General features: G+C 41.9%; 1 protein-coding gene across 3 annotated transcripts in view; it reads left to right on the plus strand.

Annotated features, from left to right (window-relative positions):
- The window catches only part of LOC124610446 (protein unc-13 homolog 4B), a 251742-nt gene that overhangs the window by 106311 nt on the left and 124059 nt on the right, over window positions 1-21372 (plus strand). Inside the window, exon 1 of one of the 3 annotated variants that reach the window (XM_047140160.1) lies at window positions 5383-5596. The exons of the other annotated variants lie outside the window; for them this stretch is intronic. Coding sequence (XP_046996116.1) covers window positions 5499-5596 — 98 coding nt within the window. The 5' untranslated portion in view covers window positions 5383-5498. Of the gene's footprint in view, window positions 1-5382; window positions 5597-21372 lie in introns of those variants that run through there. 3 annotated transcript variants of the gene reach the window in all.

Genomic DNA, 21372 nt, shown 5'->3' on the forward strand with positions numbered 1-21372 from the left:
TGATGCGGCGTTGTCTGAATTAGAATGTCCCTGTAAAAGAAATAAAGACGCCCGCTAGGTTTAAGGGCAAACTACACTGTTCCATGGTGAAAAATACACTACAACGCTGCAAATGTTGCGGCTTTCGATGCAACAATAAGTAAAGCGCGGATCCAGCACACATTTAGCCGATCAGGAAGTTTCTAAGACACTGTTCGGCGTGTGGCAGTAAATTAGCATGTCTTATTTTTTCATCAAGCCTATCGAGGAAAAAAGTTGCACCGAATGCATATAGGAAAAAATACTATAATTGTTACACACCGTCGTCCCCACATTAACTAGATGGGTTATAACTTTAACTTTTGAGAAATAGATAGCGAAAAACGTCGAAGTCAGCAACAAAGTAATTTGAATTTGGCATCCGTTTTTCAATTTTAAAACAATGGAATCGTCGTGAAACCAATGATAGTACATTTGTTTTGCACGAAGATAATTCACAATCTCAAGTAATGATTATGACATAATACCTTCACAGCAACTACATTGTAATTGCTCCTTCGTTTAGGACTCATTACTGTGCGTCATCTTATGATAATCTGCAGATTTACCAAAACTTCTGTCATTTTTTGGAGTATTTTGCGCGTTGTGACTCAATTGACGGACTGTACTCGAGTCTTATTCAGTGGCTACACCTGCATTACTTCTGGTAGAGTTTTGTTTTTTAAAAAATACAGATGTTATAGTAACAACTAGACTGACATTATTATTTTTAATATTGTGGCAGAATTCGACTTCCAATTTGAGTTATATGACAACAGGTTATAGAACTAGTTGCATTTGTCGTGATTGCGTTATAGAAACCATGGTTTGTCGAGGGGAGGGGAAGACGTTTCTCAGTACGCATGCTCACGCCACATGTACCGCCAAGGTCACAATAGAGAAAGAGGAGTATCACGGCAGCCACTGGTGGGCCCTTCATTAGGTTCACACGCTCATCACGGCCACTGTTTACTGTATTAGATCCACTTTAGTCGTTCAGTCATCAGATGTACTCGACCACCACGCAGTAGTACCTTCATACAGCCTTACACGTTAGCGAAAATTTGTAGACCTTCCCACTGAGCCATAAGGTCATTCTTCAGTGGTACGATGACTGGCTGGAAGTGAGAGAAAACAATCTGTAGATGGTGAAGTCAACGACCTGCCCAACCTTTCAACTAATATTACGAGATAACGTATGTCAACATGACCATGGCTTCCTTCTTCGAATCGCCGACTCATTGGTGGTCATAGTTTTCAGTGAAATGTTTCTATAAAACAGCCAGAAAACGACATAGATATGAGGGCAAAACGTGCTACTAAAATGCGGTCTCAGCTAAGTTAAGCAATGTTTCCTTGGAAATGGTTACACTTGGTTGTGACAGCAACACTGACCTTGAAAAATATTTTGGTACAGAAAAATACCTGCAACCGTTTGGTCTATTATCATCACTTGAGATTATGTTTAGAGTTCGGAATGTTCACAAAACATTGCTGATGCTCACATCATGTGGGCGACACTGTATACTGTTAATTTGTGTCTTCATAATGATTGAGAAGGTTGTAGCTACTCAAAGCCATGAAACCGCTTTGTAGATGGAAACTGAAAGAGTTGCGCGGTTTTTGTTACGCATGCCTTTGGTGAGAGAAAGCGGGGCGAACACAAACTCTTGCAAGGTGCGTAGTAGAATTGTAAGAGACATTGAGTGGAAAATTGATCTTCTTGCATTAGTAAGCATGGCTAAGGTTAAAGGTTTCAGTGTTCTCACAGAAGTGTAGTTACCTTCTCACACTGGCGCCAAACGACGTAGAAAAGATATAATACGTTGGAATACCAAAGCGAATCCCTTACTGGAAGAGGACTTCAACGGTTCAAATAAATCTCTTCAGGCAATCACATAGATGTTTCCTTACGTACGGCAAGGCTCTATTCCGTTCCTAGTTATCACCAATGCGGGAGGAATATCGAAACTTCAAGTTCTCCAGTACATAAACACCCAGCAGACAAAGTACCATAATACACCCTGCACGGCCTTCCCTACCTGTCTTCTGTGTTGGAATAAGGGAAATAAAGTAGCGGATGCCACTTGTAAGGAAGCTTGCATTACCTATACTGACAGCGAGTCAGCGATTTCCAGATTCTCAGCTAGCCATATAATTAACAGTTTTCGGTGGTTTGTTTAATTTATTTCAGACTAATGTCGCTATAGTCATTTGAAGTCTACCGCCGAGGTTCTTTCGCTTCCTTGTGCAAGATGAACTACTGCTTCCTCTCTAATCATCCTTTTTCACAACCCAAATGACCGAGCGAGGTGGCGCAGTGGTTAGCACATTGGACTCGCATTCGGGAGGGCGCCGGTTCAATCCCGCGTCCGGCCACCCCGATTTAGGTTTCCCGTGATTTCCCTAGATCACTTCAGGCGAATGCCGGGATGGTTCCTTTGAAAGGGCACGGCCGATTTCCTTTCCCATCCTTCCCTAATCCGAGCTTGTGCACCGTCTCTAATGACCTCGTTGTCGACGGGACGTTAAACACTAATCTCCTCGTCCTCCTTCACAACCCAAATGAAAACAACGAAGAATGTGATGAACGTACAACTTGGTGATACTGAAATACCGTCCCCAGTAACCTGACGGCAGGGGCGGATGAGGGGGGGGGGGGGGGGGGGGGAGGCAAAGGGGTCAATTGCCCTTCCTCCTCCCTGGTGCGTGACCGATCTTTTCTTATTGTTAATATTTACGTTCATGAGGAAAAACAGCTTATTTTGAGCATAAAATGACGTCATTAACAATATAAGATGATTTCCTGAACACAGTCAAATACCCTATTATAACTTTTCGCAGTCGTGTCGTCATTGCTGCGTATAAACACATGCGCGAATTCGATAGCCACATTCTGTCAAATGAAAGCAATTGGTGAACTAATTTCGAAGATTTAAGAATGGAAACAAATGAACATTAGCATTTTTATAGATTATTTTACATTAGCGGACAATCACAGAGCTTTTCAAGTGCACGTGTCGTATTTGAAGAATATTTTTTACGTAATGCAGTAAGTTATTTCATTAAACACACTTAACACAAAAAAATGGCTCAAACGGCTCTGAGCACTATGGGACTTAACATCTTAGGTCATCAGTCCCCTAGAACTTAGAACTACTTAAACCTAACTAACCTAAGGACATCACACACACCCATGCCCGAGGCAGGATTCGAACCTGCGACCGTAGCAGTCCCGCGGTTCTGGACTAAAGCGCCTAGAACCGCACGGCCACCGCGGCCGGCACACTTAACACACAGCGATACACAATTAAACTAAAAACATATATATATATAACCACTTGTATGAATATCAAGAGCTCAGATGGCAACCCAGTTCTAAGCAAAGAAGGGAAGGCAGAAAGGTGGAAGGAGTATATAGAGGGTTTATACAAGGGCGATGTACTTGAGGACAATATTGTGGAAATGGAAGAGGATGTAGATGAAGATGAAATGGGAGATAAGATACTGCGTGAAGAGTTTGACAGAGCACTGAAAGACCTGAGTCGAAACAAGGCCCCGGGAGTAGACAACATTCCATTAGAACTACTGATGGCCTTGGGAGAGCCAGTCATGACAAAACTCTACCATCTGGTGAGCAAGATGTATGAGACAGGCGAAATACCCACAGACTTCAAGAAGAATATAATAATTCCAATCCCAAAGAAAGCAGATGTTGACAGATGTGAAAATTACCGAACTATCAGTTTAATAAGTCACAGCTGCAAAATACTAACGCGAATTCTTTACAGACGAATGGAAAAACTGGTAGAAGCGGACCTCGGGGAAGATCAGTTTGGATTCCGTAGAAATGTTGGAACACGTGAGGCAATACTAACCTTACGACTTATCTTAGAAGAAAGATCAAGAAAAGGCAAACCTACGTTTCTAGCATTTGTAGACTTTGAGAAAGCTTTTGACAACGTTAACTGGAATACTGTCTTTCAAATTATGAAGGTGGCAGGGGTAAAATACAGGGAGCGAAAGGCTATTTACAATTTGTACAGAAACCAGATGGCAGTTATAAGAGTCGAGGGGCATGAAAGAGAAGCAGTGGTTGGGAAGGAAGTGCGACAGGGTTGTAGCCTCTCCCTGATGTTATTCAATCTGTATATTGAGCAAGCAGTAAAGGAAACAAAAGAAAAATTCGGAGTAGGTATTAAAATTCATGGAGAAGAAGTAAAAACTTTGAGGTTCGCCGATGACATTGTAATTCTGTCAGAGACAGCAAAGGACTTGGAAGAGCAGTTGAACGGAATGGACAGTGTCTTGAAAGGAGGATAAAAGATGAACATCAACAAAAGCAAAACGAGGATAATGGAATGTAGTCAAATTAAATCGGGTGATACTGAGGGGATTAGATTAGGAAATGAGGCACTTAAAGTAGTAAAGGAGTTTTGCTATTTAGGGAGCAAAATAACTGATGATGGTCGAAGTAGAGAGGATATAAAATGTAGACTGGCAATGGCAAAGAAATCGTTTATGAAGAAGAGAAATTTGTTAACATCGAGTATAGATTTAAGTGTCAGGAAGTCGTTTCTGAAAGTATTTGTATGGAGTGTAGCCATGTATGGAAGTGAAACATGGACGATAACCAGTTTGGGCAAGAAGAGAATAGAAGCTTTCGAAATGTGGTGCTACAGAAGAATGCTGAAGATAAGGTGGGTAGATCACGTAACTAATGAGGAGGTATTGAATAGGATTGGGGAGAAGAGAAGTTTGTGGCACAACTTGACTAGAAGAAGGGATCGGTTGGTAGGACATGTTTCGAGGCATCAAGGGATCACAAATTTAGCATTGGAGGGCAGCGTGGAGGGTAAAAATCGTAGAGGGCGACCAAGAGATGAATACACTAAACAGATTCAGAAGGACGTAGGTTGCAGTAGGTACTGGGAGATGAAGAAGCTTGCACAGGATAGAGTAGCATGGAGAGCTGCATCAAACCAGTCTCAGGACGCGCGGGCGCGGGCGCGTGTATTAATGGTTTTATTTGGAATTAATTTTTTGGAAGACAGGTACCAAAAAATTTGCCCCCCATCCCGTCCGAGATACTGGATCCGCCCCTGCCTGACAGCACAGTATTTAGACTAACATTCTCCACAATGCCTGTCTATTGTTTTACGGCCTACAGTTGCGACTATCGGCTCTCAAAGTTCACTTCATTGTGCCGTGTCCGTCCTAGATTTCTTCGGCGTGGTGTTTCTGGAACTCTTCCTATTCCGACGCCCCCACCTGTTGCTGTAAGCACACGCGGGAGCGCGTGACGCACTGCGTTGCGAGATAGGAGTGCGGGCGTGAGTTGACGTAGCGCGGAGATCGGGCCGCGGCGGTTCCCAGCTGTGCGCGGCGCGCCATTGGCGGAGCAAAGGGCTGAATCAGCTGGCCGCGAGCGTAGGCCGCGCTGCTCATTTGCGTCCCGCGTTCCGGCCGAGTCGCACGCCATGGAGGAGGAGGCCATGTGGAAGAACCTGTACGAGAAGCTGCAGGACGAGCAGCGCAGGAAGGCCGAGGAGAAGAAGGTGACGGAGCACGACATCAGGTAAGGCGCCGCGCTGGCCCAGGTCCGCGTCCGCGCTATTAATAGCGGCTCGGCGCACCGGCGTCGGTGCGGGTGTGGTCAGTAGCGGCGTGGCCGTCGCATTGTAAACATACTACTGTGTGTCGCCAGTTGCCGACCTGCGCACAGTGATTGTTACTCTGTCAAAAAGAGTTGCGTGTGACTGTTGTGTACTGACATATTTGCACTCGCTTTGTTGTTTGTCCTCAGTCAACTATGTGCTTACGACAACGTGTAGTGACAAAGCATTTTCTTAGATGTCAGTTTCTCTCCGGATCTTAAGGCTGTTTCATTTATGCCAGTGGCCATTGGCACTATTCAGATGTGCATTTCAATCATACAATAATCAGTCCCTGTGAGACCGAACATAGATGTTTACATTCGTCGTCCACCACGTCACACGTAGCAAACTGCTGCGCTTTCGTCTTGCAATTTGGTGAACAATAGTGCTGTTGTAAGTCAGAGGCTTCGATATTTCGTAACAGAGAATTAAAAATACACTATTTAACATAACACAAACAATTACGTTCTTTGTCTACCGCCGCAGAAGACAGCACATGTAATGATGTCTGCCATCATTACTCGAGAAAGTTTAAATCATGCTTTCATATTGTGCGCTCCATTAAGTGTGTAACAACGCGTTGGACACACAGTTAAAGAAAATTGTTCAATAACAGTTCTCGCTTTCACTACCTCAAACGATCAGACTTTCAATACATGGCCTTCGACGTGATATTTCGTTGAGAAAACACTGTTCGCTGGAGCCTTTGAAAAAACTACCTGCCGGCAATTTACAATTCTGCATTTTAAGTGGTACAGACGGTATGTGAAGTCACCCGATGCCTAAATTACCTTTAAATTTTTTCCAGTAGTTTCACAGATTTCTCACCGGATACCTTTTTGACTAGGAAATCAGAGATCGACGACGCCTCTGTTAGCGTACCCTGATGCTATTTGAACGAAAAAATGTGTTTTGTCCTTCACCATTATTTTTTTTTATTGATATGCAGCATAGTTTGTATTGCGCAACGGATTGCCGTGGAGAACTGGCAAGTGAGAAGTGTAGTATGTTTCCTAGGTCCTTATATGTCTAATAGTAAAAATATTTGTTTCCTAGCGGTTATCGTACAATTCATGACCCTGTAACTTTTAAAAGTTCATAAAAGCTTGCGACCAATACAGGCAGCCAGGTAATACGTACACAAATATCCGACACGCATTACGTATTGACTGATACTCTGCGTTTCATGTGCCTCAGAGCTTGTTGCATTGTTCAGGTGTCAACAATGGCTAGAATGTATTCTGTGGCCTCTTTCTGGGTTAGTGCTTATTAAATACGAATGCGAGCTAACAGCACGCGAGCTACCTACAAATTTACACTGCGGTGCGAACCAGGCTCGTGAGAGAGCAGTGCATATACGGAGTTTATGTAAGGAGCGCCTAGTGCTATGAACGGCAGAGCAACGCTGCGTTTGGCAACGACGCAAACCGGCTGCCGCCTAGCTTCGCCGCTGCTGCCAGGGGGCCACGGCGAGAGGCTGTCAAACTGAGCCCCACGCGCCCGGGCCTCTCTCTCAGGGCGCACGCCCCTACGTCACACACGTCCAGTCTTCTACTAAAGGCCACTACCATTTACGCACCAATTTTTCGGCCGGCAAGGCGACCGACCAATTTCGTGGCAACCCCTTCACACTTCCCGGCCAACTGCACTAAGTGTTTGCAGCGCCGCCCTGTTGTTCTGATTTGGTTTCTTGTGTTCATGTTCTACGAGATCCCATTCGTTTTGCGCAGAAACAGAAACGGGAGTTTGCTTTGGCTGTTCTAGGGGTAACAAGGCCAGAAAAGCAGAAACCTGTAGCCAAAGATGATGCTAATGCAAGCAAATAATTCGCCCACATTCTGTTACTTAAGCAGCTGGGATCCGATGACAGTGAAATTGCGTGCTTGTGGAATATCGTCTCAGTTATGTGACTGGATTTGTGATTTCCTGTCAGAGCAGTCACAGTTCGTAGTAACTGACGGAAAGTCATCGAGTAAAACAGAAGTGATTTCCCCATGGTAGTGTTATAGGCCTTTTGCTGTTCCTTATCTATATAAACGATTTGGGAGACAATCTGAACAGCCGCCTTAGCTTGTTTGCAGATGACGCTGTCGTTTGCTTGTTTGCAGATGCTAATAAAGTCATCAGAAGATAAAAACAAATTGCAAAACGATTTAGAAAAGATATCTGAATGGTGCGAAAATTGGCAGTTGACCCTAAATAACGAAAAGTGCAAGGTCATATACATGAGTGCTAAAAGGATTCCACTAAACTTCGGTTGCACGATAAATCAGTCAAATCTAAAGGTCGTAAATTCAACTAAATACCTAGGAATTATAAATCATCATGATGTACAACGAATCATTTACATTCATATTGCAAATTAATTTGTACAGCTATTTGTACTCTAAAAATCACCATATTATTATTTCTCCCGAAATGAAAAAAATATATACAGATTGAGTTAGCAATTTCTTCCTACCACCTTTTACACATTTCAAACATAGAAAGTCTTCTACGGAGTAGGAGTTGTCAAGGAGAAAGTTTTTCAATTTATTTTCAAATTTTACCATGCTGCCTGTTAGACATTTTATATTATTGGGTAAGAGGTCAAAAATTTTTGTTGTAGCGTTGTGCATCTCCTTCAGTACTAAAGACAACCTTAATGTTGAGTAATGAATGTCATTTTTTCTTCTAGTATTGTAATTATGTACCTCATCGTTCCTTTTGAACTGTAGTAGATTATTTACAACAAACTCCAAATGGCTCTGAGCACTATGGGACTTAACATCTGAGGTCATCAGTTCACCAGAACGTAGAGCTACTTAAACCTAACTAACCTAAGGACGTCACGCACATCCATGCCCGAGGCAGGATTCGAACCTGCGACCGTAGCGGTCACGCGGTTCCAGACTAGCGCCTAGAACCGCAGGGCCACACTTGCCGGCCAGTGTCGTTGTACCCCCACAATTATTAACTAAAATTATTCCTGAAACCTGCAATTTGAATTAAAGTTGACTTAGAAAATACATCATGGCAAACAAAATATATAAAACAAAAAGACTTCCACGTAAACGTTATTCATTTATGTATGTAGCTTAAGTGACCTGTAAATTTAAGAAACTCATTTTAAATTCGAAGAAGAAAGGCTACACAAGGGGCTCATCTTTCAATAAATACAACAATAGACACATAAGAAATGAAGGATTTATCTACTGTTCGCTCTTCATTGCAGAGGGCCTGCGTATGAGCTGGAGTTTTTTTTAACAGTTATGACAATGAAGTAAGTATATTTTATGGATTAACGGCCATTGAATGTCGATATTTCGATTTTTAGATTTCATTTCAGATAAGTATCGGAAATAAAATTCAAAAACAGAAATATAGAAAGTCGGCGGACTTGTATTCTTTCTGCGTGCAGCACGAAACAGTCATGGATATGTTACAAAAATGAAAAAGTGCTTTATTTCTTACATCTACATCGCTACACTCCTCGCACATGCCACACGAACGTCTGCAGTCTTCAGATTTAACCACAAACTCTGTGCTGTAAACTTTGTCCGCCTCTCACCCTGTCATGAGCATTAGAACAGCAGCAGCGCCAAAAGACGAAGTTATGTCGGGTTGTTAGGCACGTGAGCGCCACACGCCATCAGACAAACGGTCGGTAGATAGAATAGGGGGCAATTAAAGGAGGACTCACCGGAACAAGTTTGAAAAAGGATATCTAATTGACACCTTCTCCTTGATTTAAAACGGAAAATGTGTGAAAACTTAATTTTCATGGCCTTCAAATATTTCAATAACACAACTTCAGAATAATGTCATTGTTTCCCTGACAATGCGCTGGTGCAAGTGATTTTCCGTTATCCTCTCAAGCGAAGGGGCAGTTTCTATTCTTGCTCTATAGTAAGGATCTAGGTTTCCACTTGAGTTATTTCTTTCTGCATGTGATAAAATAGTTGTCAGTTTGAACCAAGAAGCACGAACAGAAAAATAACACAAATATGTAATTTGCTAAATTATTATTGACAAATGGCTACGGTATCTTTAAACTGAACAAACACAACTCACCCATATAAATTCGTAGGCTCCCGGTGGCGATGTATTAATTAATTTATTTATTTATTGAGATAACGCAGCGGTACACCCAGAAAGATTTTTGAGACAGCTCATCCAGTTTTTTACTGTTACAAATTATCGAATAACAAGAAAAAATAATCAGTGTAAAAAGTTTAAAATGTTGGTCGTGCATATTTATGAAAACTTACAATCGATTAATCGTGTATTAGGTCAGCTACCTATGCCATAGGAATAAGATAATGGGTTCATATGTGTAAGTAAGTTGAAGTTTTCGTATGTTTCCATTTATTCGTGCCCTACAGTATATTATCTTCCCTCAAACAGAAAGTATTTATTGCGCTAAGGAACTTAGTGTAAATCCACTAAAGAACGTAGTGTAAATCATTCTTGAGGTTCACACACGAGTATCGTACAGGTTTTAAACAGTTTGGATAACTACAGCTAGCAGTACGTTTATTCATTGATAAGGTTTCCCTGCAACAATCCATTTGGGTTTGAAAGTAAAAAAGATATTTAAGAACCCATCAACATATCTTCTTCTCAAGCCACCTTACAGTATAACACTATCATCCGCCTTCCGTTTCCACTTACTTTCCCTAACGGTGAGTGAAAGAACGACTCTCGGTAAGCCTTTCATGAGTTGGAATTTCATTTACTCGTCGTGATTTTGTAAGATAAGTGAAGGATGAAGTAATGTGTTTCTTGACTCTCCCCGGGACGTGCATTCGCGAAATTTTACGAGTAAACCTCTGTGACGCGAGACGCCTGTGTTGCAGCGCCTGCCATTGCACTGGCTGGCCATCCCCGCCACGCTCTCGCGGTTGCTACAGATACCGATGACGTAACGCACCTCTCATTCTTGGATCTCATCTACAAATCTTACCTGGCAAGAGTCTCAGACTACGAGCAATGTTTTTGAATTGGCCCTACGCGGACTTTATAAGCCGCACTATCCACCGGTGAACTACATTTTCATGGAGGTGTTTCAATGACTTTGACGTATCCGAAGGAAAAATGATTAGATTTGTCTTCTAAGAAACCTGTACACAGTAATGGATGAAAAATACAGCAATCTATTCGCAAAAAAGATAGAACCATTATAGTTTAAACGTCCCTTTGCGATCTCACAAGCTCCACACGCAAACAAAATGTTTGAGAAACAGCAGCAGCCTTTCCGAAAGCATGATTATTTTCCCTTTGACGACTCATTCCTTCCCACAGAGATATTATTTGCTAGAAATAAGAAGCTAAGAACAAAGCGATATATACTAGTTATGTTCAGTTGACAGATTCGGTATCATAATGTTTGCTTGCCGTGTGGCTAGAGCCTCCCGTCGTTCGCCTGGTGCAAGTCTTTTGAGTTGACGCCACTGCAGCGAACTGCGTGTCGATGGGGATGAAATGATGATGATAAGTACAACACAACACCCAGTCCCTGAGCGGAGAAAATCTGCGACCCAGCCGGGAATCGAAGCCGTGCCCCTTTGCACAGCATTCAGCCGCGCTGACCACTCAGCTACCAGGGGCGGACATCATAATGTTTATGTTAATCTACTTGAACCAAACAGAACCTGATGTGTCAGATGTATAAATTCCCCTTGTAAATGTGTCCGTTGAGTATTTGTCTTATTCTACATAAATTAAGAGAGACGAAAAGATGAACATTCCAGACTAATACTTTAAGGAAATATTTACCAACACAAATTTTTCGACGTAACCTTTTTCCCAGAAAGGTTTCTCTTGCTTTTATTCGTCGGCATTTTATTTCTCTTTAAACCTTCTGTCGTCATTTTTCTTTGCTGCCCAAATAGCAAAACTCACCTAGTACTTTTACTGCCTCATTCTCTAATATAATTGTCTCAGCGCCACCTGAGATAACTATATTCTGTTCTACATTGTTTTCTTAATGCTCTTTCTGTAACGTATTTTCGAAACATTATCGTATGCATTCCGTTCAGTCGACCTTACAAGTCCTTTCTGTTTCTAGCAGGACGACAATGTCATCGGTAAACACACAAGATTTTTTCCTCCCTTAACATTACTTCTTTTTCCAAATTTCTCCATGGTGTCCTTCACTGCTCGTTCAGTATACAGGTAAAGCAACACCGGAGAAAGGCTGTCTTTCTGGCTCACTCCTTTTTTAATTACTGCTTTCTTCTCTTGTCCTTTGACTCTTAACTGTAATCTAGTGTCTGTACAAATTGTAGATAACGCGTATCACTGACAACTTACGAATTTCGAAATGAGTATTCCAGCCAATACTGAGAAAAGCTGTGCCCAAATATGTAATTGTAGGTATCCATTTCTTCAGTCTTACAAGTCGTAGGCCTCTGCTGCAGCTCACATTTCTCCGGAACCTAAACTATACTTCCTACAGGTCACCTTCTGACAATCGTCTTATTCTTCTGTAAATAATTCATGTTATTACTTTGCTATAATGACCTGTTAAAACATTTTTTTTGATAGTTCTCATCACGTGTATGTCTCCAAAAAATGTTCAAATGTGTGTGAAATTTTATGAGACTTAACTGCTAAGGTCATCAGTCCCTAAGCGTACACACTACATAACCTAAATTATCCTAAGGACAAAAACACACACACACACACACACACACACACACACACACACACACACACACACACACACACACACACACACACACGCCCGAGGGAGGACTCGAACCTCCGCCAGGACCAGTGGCACAGTCCATGACTGCAGCGCCTAAGACCGCTCGGCTAATCCCGCGCGGCCGTGTATGTCTCCATAAACGCCTATGTCATACCACAAGGACAGGCCCACAGACGTGGAACGGTACTGTTTTGAAATATAATGAGGTAAAAATGAAAGGGAGAAGCTTTGTGTCATCTCAAAGCATGTAAATTTTGTCGATGCAATATTTTATATTACAGCGACTAAAAATAGTTCATGAAGAATAATTACATGCTTGATGGAACTGACAATTCGTCGTTAGAAAATCTGTTTGACGAGCTGAGAAGCTCTGCTCCAGCTTTGGGTTTAGAGTCGTTATCAAGCATGGCAACAGACATCGACAAATATTAAGAGATCCTGCTAGGATGATAACACATGACTAGGACCATTCGAAAAAGTGACAGAGATGCTTAAGAAACTTAATAGGCCTCATTGGAAAGAAGGCGACGTTGTTCTTGTGACACGTCTCAGGAGTCAGTTTAGTTGCTATTACAGGAAGGCTCCTTTAAAAAACATCACATGCTTCGCTCAGGGATCTTGAGAGCAAGATAAGAGAGTGGCACGTACCAAGTGATGCAGTCACTTGTCCTTCGCTCAGTACACAGAAAGGAGTGGGGCAGAACACTCCGTTATTCATTGTATTGTGGTTTGCGGAGTGTATACGTAGATGTGAAATAATTAATGGTCATTAAGATTCGAGAAAGAGGTACACAGAAATCATTCGCAGTCCCATTAGTTTTTCTAGATTTGCAAGTGTAATACACACTAATGAGTTTGCGACTGACTGCTGTATTTCTCTCCTTCCTTTCAATACACGGTCGCTGTGCACAACGGTTCCTGACTGAATCAAAGTTGGTTATTAAGATTTATACATCTTTCGCTAAAGCGTTATTTTCGAAAGAGGGCTACTAAAGTATTTATCGACACTGTCGACTTCAGTTTCTCCTCATCCTATTGTAATACAGGGGGACTGTAAATGGTACATTTGTTTTCTGAGTTCTGTTTTCTTAAGTATTCTACACCTACATCTGTGTGATGGCTCTGCTATTCACGATAAAGTGCTTGGCAGAGGGTTCAATGAATCACCTTAAAGCTCTCTCTACCGTTCCACTCTCGAATGGCGTGCGGGGGAAAATGAGCACTTAAATTTTTCTGTGCGAGCCCTGATTTCTTTTATTTTACTGTGATGATCATTTCTCCCTCTGTAGGTGAGTGTCAACAGAATGTTTTCGTAATCGGACGACAAAACTGGCGATTGAAATTTTATGAGAAAATCCCGTCGCAACGAAAAACGCTTTTGCTTTAATGATTGCCACTCCAATTCACGAAACATGCTTGTGGCACTATGTGCCCTATTTCGCAATAATACAAAACGAGCTGACCTTCTTTGTACTTTTTCGATGTCATCCGTCAGTCCCACTTGAAGCGGATCCCACACCGCACAGCAATTCTCCAGAATAGGGCGAACAAGCGTGGTGCCGATGACTTTCTGTCTATTACTACGAACTGTGACCTTTCTCACAGGAAATCACGAATCCAGTCGCACAACTAAGGCGATATTCCATAGGCACGCAGTTTGATTAGGAGACGCTTGTGAGGAACTGTGTCGAAAGCCTTTAGGAACTCTAAAAATGTGGAATCCATTTGCTATCCCCTGTCCATAGCACTCACTACTCCATGAGTATAAAGGGCTAGTCGTGTTTCACAAGAACGATATTTTCTGAATCCGTGCTGACTATGTGTCAATAAATAGTTTTCTTTGAGGTGCTTCATAATGTTCGAACACGGCATATGTTCCAAAACCCTACTGCAAATCGACGTTAGTGATATAGTTCTGTAATTCAGCGGGTACTCCTACTTCCCTTTTTGGGTATTGGTGTCAGCAGTTTTCCAGTCTTTAGGTACGGATCTTTCTGCGAGCGAGCGGTTGTACACAATTGCTAAATATGGAGCTATTGTATCAGTATACTCTGAAAAGAGCCTGACTGGTACACAATCTGGACCGGAGGTCTTGCCTTTATTAAGTGATTTAAGCTGTTTTGCTACACCGAGGATATCTACTTCTGCGTTCCTCATCCTAGCAGTTGTTCTTGATTGGAATTCAGGAATATTTACTTCGTCTTCGTTGGTGAAGGAGTTTCGGAAAACCGTGTTTAGTAACACTGCTTCAGTGGCACTGTCATCAGTGACTTCACCATTGTTATCGTGGAGGTGTCGATCGCGGCTTGCCCCTGGTGTGCGGTATGTAGACTACAATCTCTTTTGGTTTTCTGCCAGATTCCGAGACAGAGTTTCGTTGTGGAAATCATTAAAAGCATCTCACATTGAAGTACGTACTATATTTCCAACTTCTGCAAAACTTTGCCAATCTTGGGCATTTAGCTTTCTTTTAAATTTGACAAGTGTTACGTGCACAAATATGGTTGAAGCAGGAATAGAACCGTAAAATACCCAGTTTGTATTTTGCGCTCTACAAACGTTCTGTGAATGGCCCTCTGGCTACACGACACACGTCCAAAGTTGTAGTTGAGTCAGCTCCATGCCTTATGTAGCAACAGCGTGTCAGCAGTCATCACTGCAGCATTGATGTCTCCTTTGAACTGTTTCTTTCATGGCACAGGGGTATGTGAACACTGCCCTTAATGCACCCCCCAAAGAAAAGTCAGAAGGCGTCCTGGGACCCAAAGGACAGAGCCACACCCTCACAGTCTTCCCCCAGGAGAAAAGCGGCTCATACAGCTTCGTTTGTGACATTACACAGAAAACACTAACCTTCGGTTAATCTCCCACGAGGATATTCATATCCCCACACTCACCATCTCACATTGTGGCGATTAACCTTTCCATATAAATGGAAGGCTACTTCGCCCTAAATCGCAGGCGCCGGCCATTATCTTCCTGTTTCATTGTTGCCCGGACCGCCGTCGCTAAATCTTACACACAGTCTGCTGTGGTATTGCAAGTTCGCGGTTTGCATGTATCATTGATTTTTGACTGGGCACGAATCTTTCTCTCACCATTTCCGCAGTTGTACCTGGCACATTTTAATTTCTTGGCTCTCAGATGGTGGCCATACAGCCATCTCGACACTGTAATTGCTATACTAAAATTTGTTTTCACAATTATTAGTGGACATTAGTTTAAGTGGTACCTCTGTAAGAAGTTACACAGGCTTAACAAAGGACACATTCCGACATAAAACGAACTTTACATCCACAACATACTGAAACGGGTAAAATCTGGCACACTTGGTCCACCAGTACTCTAAAGAGACATCCAGTGTCCCTAAATTCCCTCGGGCATGGGTGTGACTGTTTGTCCTTAGGATAATTTAGGTTAAGCAGTGTATAAGCTTAGGGACTGATGATCTTAGCAGTTAAGTCCCATTAGAGTTCACACACATTTGAACATTTTTTGTCCCTAAAGTGCGGTACTAACGCTCAGTACTCTGTTTTCATGGTGGTTCTTTTCCATAATTACTTCTGAAAGCACGCTGCCCTGTTGCAACAGATACACAAGCATGTACCAACACACAATAACTCTTTCTTGCTTTGTCGCCATTTCGTAAGGCACTGCATTCGGAAAACCAGGTGGTGGGCACAAAGCGAACTCGGTGAGGGTGAGTTTATTAACCTATTCATTCTTCAATCATATTTGCATATGTAATACGCAGGAAAATATAGAACTTTGAAAGCAAATGAATCATTTTAATAGCCCTGTATTATGGCTGTATTATCTTAACCTTACATCATACGAAAAACTAGCCGTTCAAGTACAAAAAAAAAGATGTACTCGTTCCTTTGTCTTTTTTGCTGTTATACAACAGTTCTGTGATCCACGAAACTTTGAGCATTACCCTCTTACTGTCGACGTACACCAATTTTCTTTTCCTTTTATTTTTTTTTTTTTTCCTACACGTTCTTTACTCCACACACTTCGACCATCGGTCGTTCGAGGGAACCACAAACTTCTTGTCTGCAGCCCGCACTATAGTCCTGGACAAATGTTTGACAGTTGCGTAACAGTGAAGGGTACTAATATACGCAGTCAGCCTGTAGAATGTTCCTCTCAAACAGGACCAAGGGAGCATATAAGTGCACCATGAACAGTGTTATATGTAATGAGACAATCCGGAAAGGTTACGGATCTAACGTAGACCATCGATACACTTTCTTCATCAGGAACTGTCCACCGTCTCCTCTCCCATCGCCGGCAGGTGTGGCCGAGCGGTTCAAGGCGCTTCAGTCTGGAACCGCGCGACCGCTACGGTCGCAGGTTCGAATCCTGCTTCGTGCATGGATGTGTGTGACGTCCTTAGGTTGGTTAGGTTTAAGCAGTTCTAAGTTCTAGGGGACTGATGACCTCAGATGTCCCAAAGTGCTCAGAGCCATTTGAACCATCCTCTCCCATCTGTGAAGAGTCTGTTGGGAAAAATTCCAACCCCATTTGTTGTGAACCGACAGCAAACAGGTCTAGTGCCGTCATATAATCTCAGTTTATCCATGCAGTCGTGAGATTTAAATGCGTTAAATCATAGTGGTGTGGCAGACCTGTGAAAGAAATAAAGAAATATATCTGGTTTGAGGTAGAATTGTAAGAGTAGTTATAATGCCTGTAAATATGAAAATGTGTTTGTTTAAGGAAAGGGACAATATACGCTCTCTCTCTCTCTCTCTCTCTCTCTCTCTCTCTCTCTCTCTCTCTCTCTCTCTCTCTCTCTCTCTCTCTCGTGAGTGCATCATAATCTACTCGCTCGCGCCGCATTGACACGACACAGTAATTATGCTACAGTATTCCTCTGTTATCGCCTAACAAGATAACAAACGGTGAGATTGTACTTCAAACGACTCACGCAATGACTACAAAAGACCTCCGTAAGCCCCACTACGGGACCTGAGTTTTAAACAATCTTTCATTTACGCATCCGTTCAAGTCATATTTTTCTTGGAAGAGTGCAAATTTTAGGAGAGGGAAATACTGTAATTTACCGTGTGATACAGCAAAAGACTGAGAAAGGAGAGCAGAACTAAATTTCTGTTGCAGTGCCAGGAATGGTGTTCCGCCCATTGTTCTTGAATACCGCGTAGCGAGTCTTCCTTCGCCACTAACAGCAATCTCCGAGAGGCTCCTTATCTTTATGACTTTACTTGCCTTTTATGATGTCATCCACCATTTTGTTGAGGATCACTGGTATTCTAAGATTCTCAGTCCTGCAGTTTGCATGTCCTTTTGTACATAAAGGTCAGTACATAATTTAAATCTTTGATCTCCTCGTCAGCAGTGTCTATACGTAAAGTACACGAAAAACGGTCACATTAATTAAAGTAGTAGTATATAGTAAATAAGATTCACCAATGTCCAAAATAAATTGTTGCTGGTATGGATATACCGTATGACGTTTGAAAGAGATTGGAATTGAGATTCTGTCGCCCTCAGCTACATTCCCGTTTCCAGAAAATCCCCTGACACCCACCATGATACTTAGCAGATGCAACAGTCATCTGTTTGTGTTATTGACATTTCTGGTAGGACAGTTCCCAGTTAAAAAAAAAAAAAAAAAAAAAAAAAAAAAAGCGCCTTTAGTGGCATGTGATACTCTGGAAAGTCAGGAACGTATTCGACATGTTTTTGCCGGACAGTAAATAACGAAGTCGACAAAAATTTAGTTCTACTTAAACGTTGCGGTATTACCATATCTGAAGAGCTGTCAAGAAGACTGCAACAAATAAATGTTAATTTTGTGCCAAAATTCTGAAGTAGATGTTTTGTATAAGTCGAATAGCTCGCAATTTAAAAATAAATAATACCAAAGAACAGTACCGCCCTTCCGCATAATGTTGTGCTTCTTAGTGCTTCTCAAATTTCCACCAAAGCGATTTTACTAACGAAAATGAGGTTTCCTTACAGTCTAACAAGTGAGATGATGCAGTGGGCAACATACGGGACTGTACTCGTAAGGAAAAGGTTTCAAATCTTCGTGCATCCATCCAAAATTTAGCTTCTCAAAGTATCGTTGAGTGATTTAAATAATACATTTCTGCAGCGGCTACGTTTTTTCATGTGTAGCACGACGCGAAACATGGAAAAAAGCAACTGATTCAGTATTTATTATTTAAATCATTATTGACACAGTTGCAGTCTTTCGAAAAATATCGTTTATGATGGATAAAGCTATGTTATCACGAGATGGCTTCAACTGGATACTAGGATTGTAGGAAAAAATGCCTTGTCGCTCTTCCCCCACCCATTCTCCCCAAGTACATCTAAACTCCACCAGTAATAGGTCCCTTCTCAGAAAGACTTTAAGCTCACTTCTTCGAATCTGATGGGACCTAATTATTCTCTTTGCAGACCACTTAATTTATACAATAGAGAACTGTTCCCACGTATGTTTCTGACATAACTAAATCATCGAATTACAGGGATATGTTCGAGAACGTAAGAAATCGCCGTCGTTTTTTCCTCTTAGGATGATGGCTCTACAAGAGAATAAAGTGACAATCAGTTTCCTTGAAATTACTCCACACCATTGCCCATCGTTTAATGTTGAAACTGGAAACAATGAAGACACGAATCTGCAAGTCCATTGAGCTGCTAAATATTTAGTACGAGAAGACGCTATTATTTTATTTGGGACATGAAGAAATTCTGCAGTATTGTTGAGAAAACATTAAAAATTCCGGTTTTTATGTTACACGTGACGGAAAGTAACGGAAGTGTTCGGTAGCACATAGGATTCCCGAAAACAGTGTCCGATGAAAAAACTAAGAATTTTCGTTAGTAATATGCTATGATTCAAATCGCAGGTGCCTCTGGTCTCAAGAAAGCGAACAGAATCGGCACTATTACGCCACGTGAAACTAAAGTATGTTAGAAATAAATAATTTTTTCGTAACGACATGATGATGAAGAGCATCATTTCCTCAAGCGATCGTTCTTTCTGTTATATGATTTATGATATAATATTGTGACAGTCGATATCCTTAAATCCTTTGAAATTATGTTTAATGACTTCGTCACTTTCCTGCTGCTTGAGTCAGTCATGTACTCGGTACTCTTGAATTATTCCATTTATTCATTCGTTTCTCTAGCGCAGAATTTAGCTAGAGCAACGACAGCACAATCATTGACAGAAGATAACAGACCCGTAAAATGACTTGTGTGCATTGGTTTGTATTTTACGTTAGATATCTACGGCTTATCGGTGCACGTTTATGCAAATGGCATAACTGCGCTGCCTGTGCGTGTGAATGCAGGCACCAGCAGCTACACAGAGATAGAAAGCCCACGGCCGGAAACTCATTACACAATGGGCCACTAGAGTTCCCTAGCGCAGTGAGAGCCGCGTCACTGATTCTCCACACCGGATGAATGACAGAAAGAGCGCAACATGTCGTTTCCTGCTACTGCCGCCACTATACTTGTGTCTAGATGTAGTGCCAAAAAACACCCCGACATTTTATTAGCGTCAAGAGCTTGTAACTAATTTCTGTGACAGCCGCACAATTAGTCGGTGAAAAGGAAAGAGATTTAAAATTACACCTTACAGATGGCAACGAATCACACAGTTAAGCGCCACTTTGCATTGTTTATGAGAAATGCCAGCGTCACAGGAGTGACCGCTGCTTTAGCGTGATTTGTATTCAGAGGTAGTCCTACTGTTAATGCTGCTCTCCTAAGTTCATGACGTTGTTAAGGTCTCCATCTCCATATAAACCACCTTCAGAATCGCTTCCACTTTACAGTCTGGTATTGTCTGAAGAGTGCACTTCTGGTACGATACGATAAAGAAAGAGGGCAGGTCATAGGAGCATTAATGTAAACACAATAGAAAAACACTAGGACGATACTGCAAATTTAAGGAGTTCCTCGTGTGGTGCTGTAAAACAAGAGTAAGCTGCTCTTGATATATACAGAGGAACCGGGCACTATCGTTTGTAGAGCCGCATCCAAGATGAAGGGGAAAAAAGGTAAAATTCACTATTGACTTTAAGATAGTTATTGCTGGGAGGAAAACTGAAGAAATTTTAAAACAGATCCGAGAAATGCAGAAATGAACATCATCGACGTTATTTAAGTAGCATTCAGAAATACAAGGTATTTTTGTGAAGGTACAATCCTCATAGCATGATGTAAAAGGTCAGATTGCCAAATTAAAACAACTAAGTCTAATATGGAGACGACTGAGTTAAAGATTATAGCTAAATGAAGATAACTCCATCCGTCATCTTTCATACAGGCATGACATCGTCACGTCAAGTTCTGTTGTACCTTCAAACAAACCACGCGTTTTTCAAACAGTATCACGAGCAGCGATAACTCTTGCCATGAATTCCCTTATTTCTCAGCACATGACTCGTACGACTTTTTACATGTCCACACAAGAAAAATCAGTTTCTCTCAGGTCAGGTGAAAGAGCTGGTCACGAAATACGACCTGCAATCACTATCCACCTTTCAGGGAACGGCTGACGAAACAAGATTTGCAAAATAAGCTAGAGCCCCAACGTGTTGGAACCATGTATGTGCGCGAATATCAAGTAGGATGTCTTCAATGGTGTACTTATGTGAGAGATAGCAAATAGGGACCTGTTCACTAAGTTTTCATTATATTCACTCATAAGTTTGTTGCAAAATCTCTGTCCGTGGCTCTTCACAACTGTAGCACATAGATTCCCTACGTTGGACTGCATCTCGTCTTTGAAACAGGCTTCATCCGAGAGACGTACAAAAGCGTGGAAATGAGATTCGACCATACAGCATTGCAGCACCGATGATTCTAAACGACGCAAGGTCCTAAATCAGCAGGAATTAAAGCGGTAGCGGTGTGGTAACTCTTCACGCATCACTTCCCCCACTGAGCTGTACTTCAACCGTTCCAACAACCTTGGGTAAATGGTGTGCGTTAGCTACCTCCTACGTGGAT

The sequence above is a fragment of the Schistocerca americana genome, chromosome 1, assembly GCF_021461395.2.
Source record: "Schistocerca americana isolate TAMUIC-IGC-003095 chromosome 1, iqSchAmer2.1, whole genome shotgun sequence".
NCBI classification, from domain to species: Eukaryota; Metazoa; Arthropoda; class Insecta; order Orthoptera; family Acrididae; genus Schistocerca; species Schistocerca americana.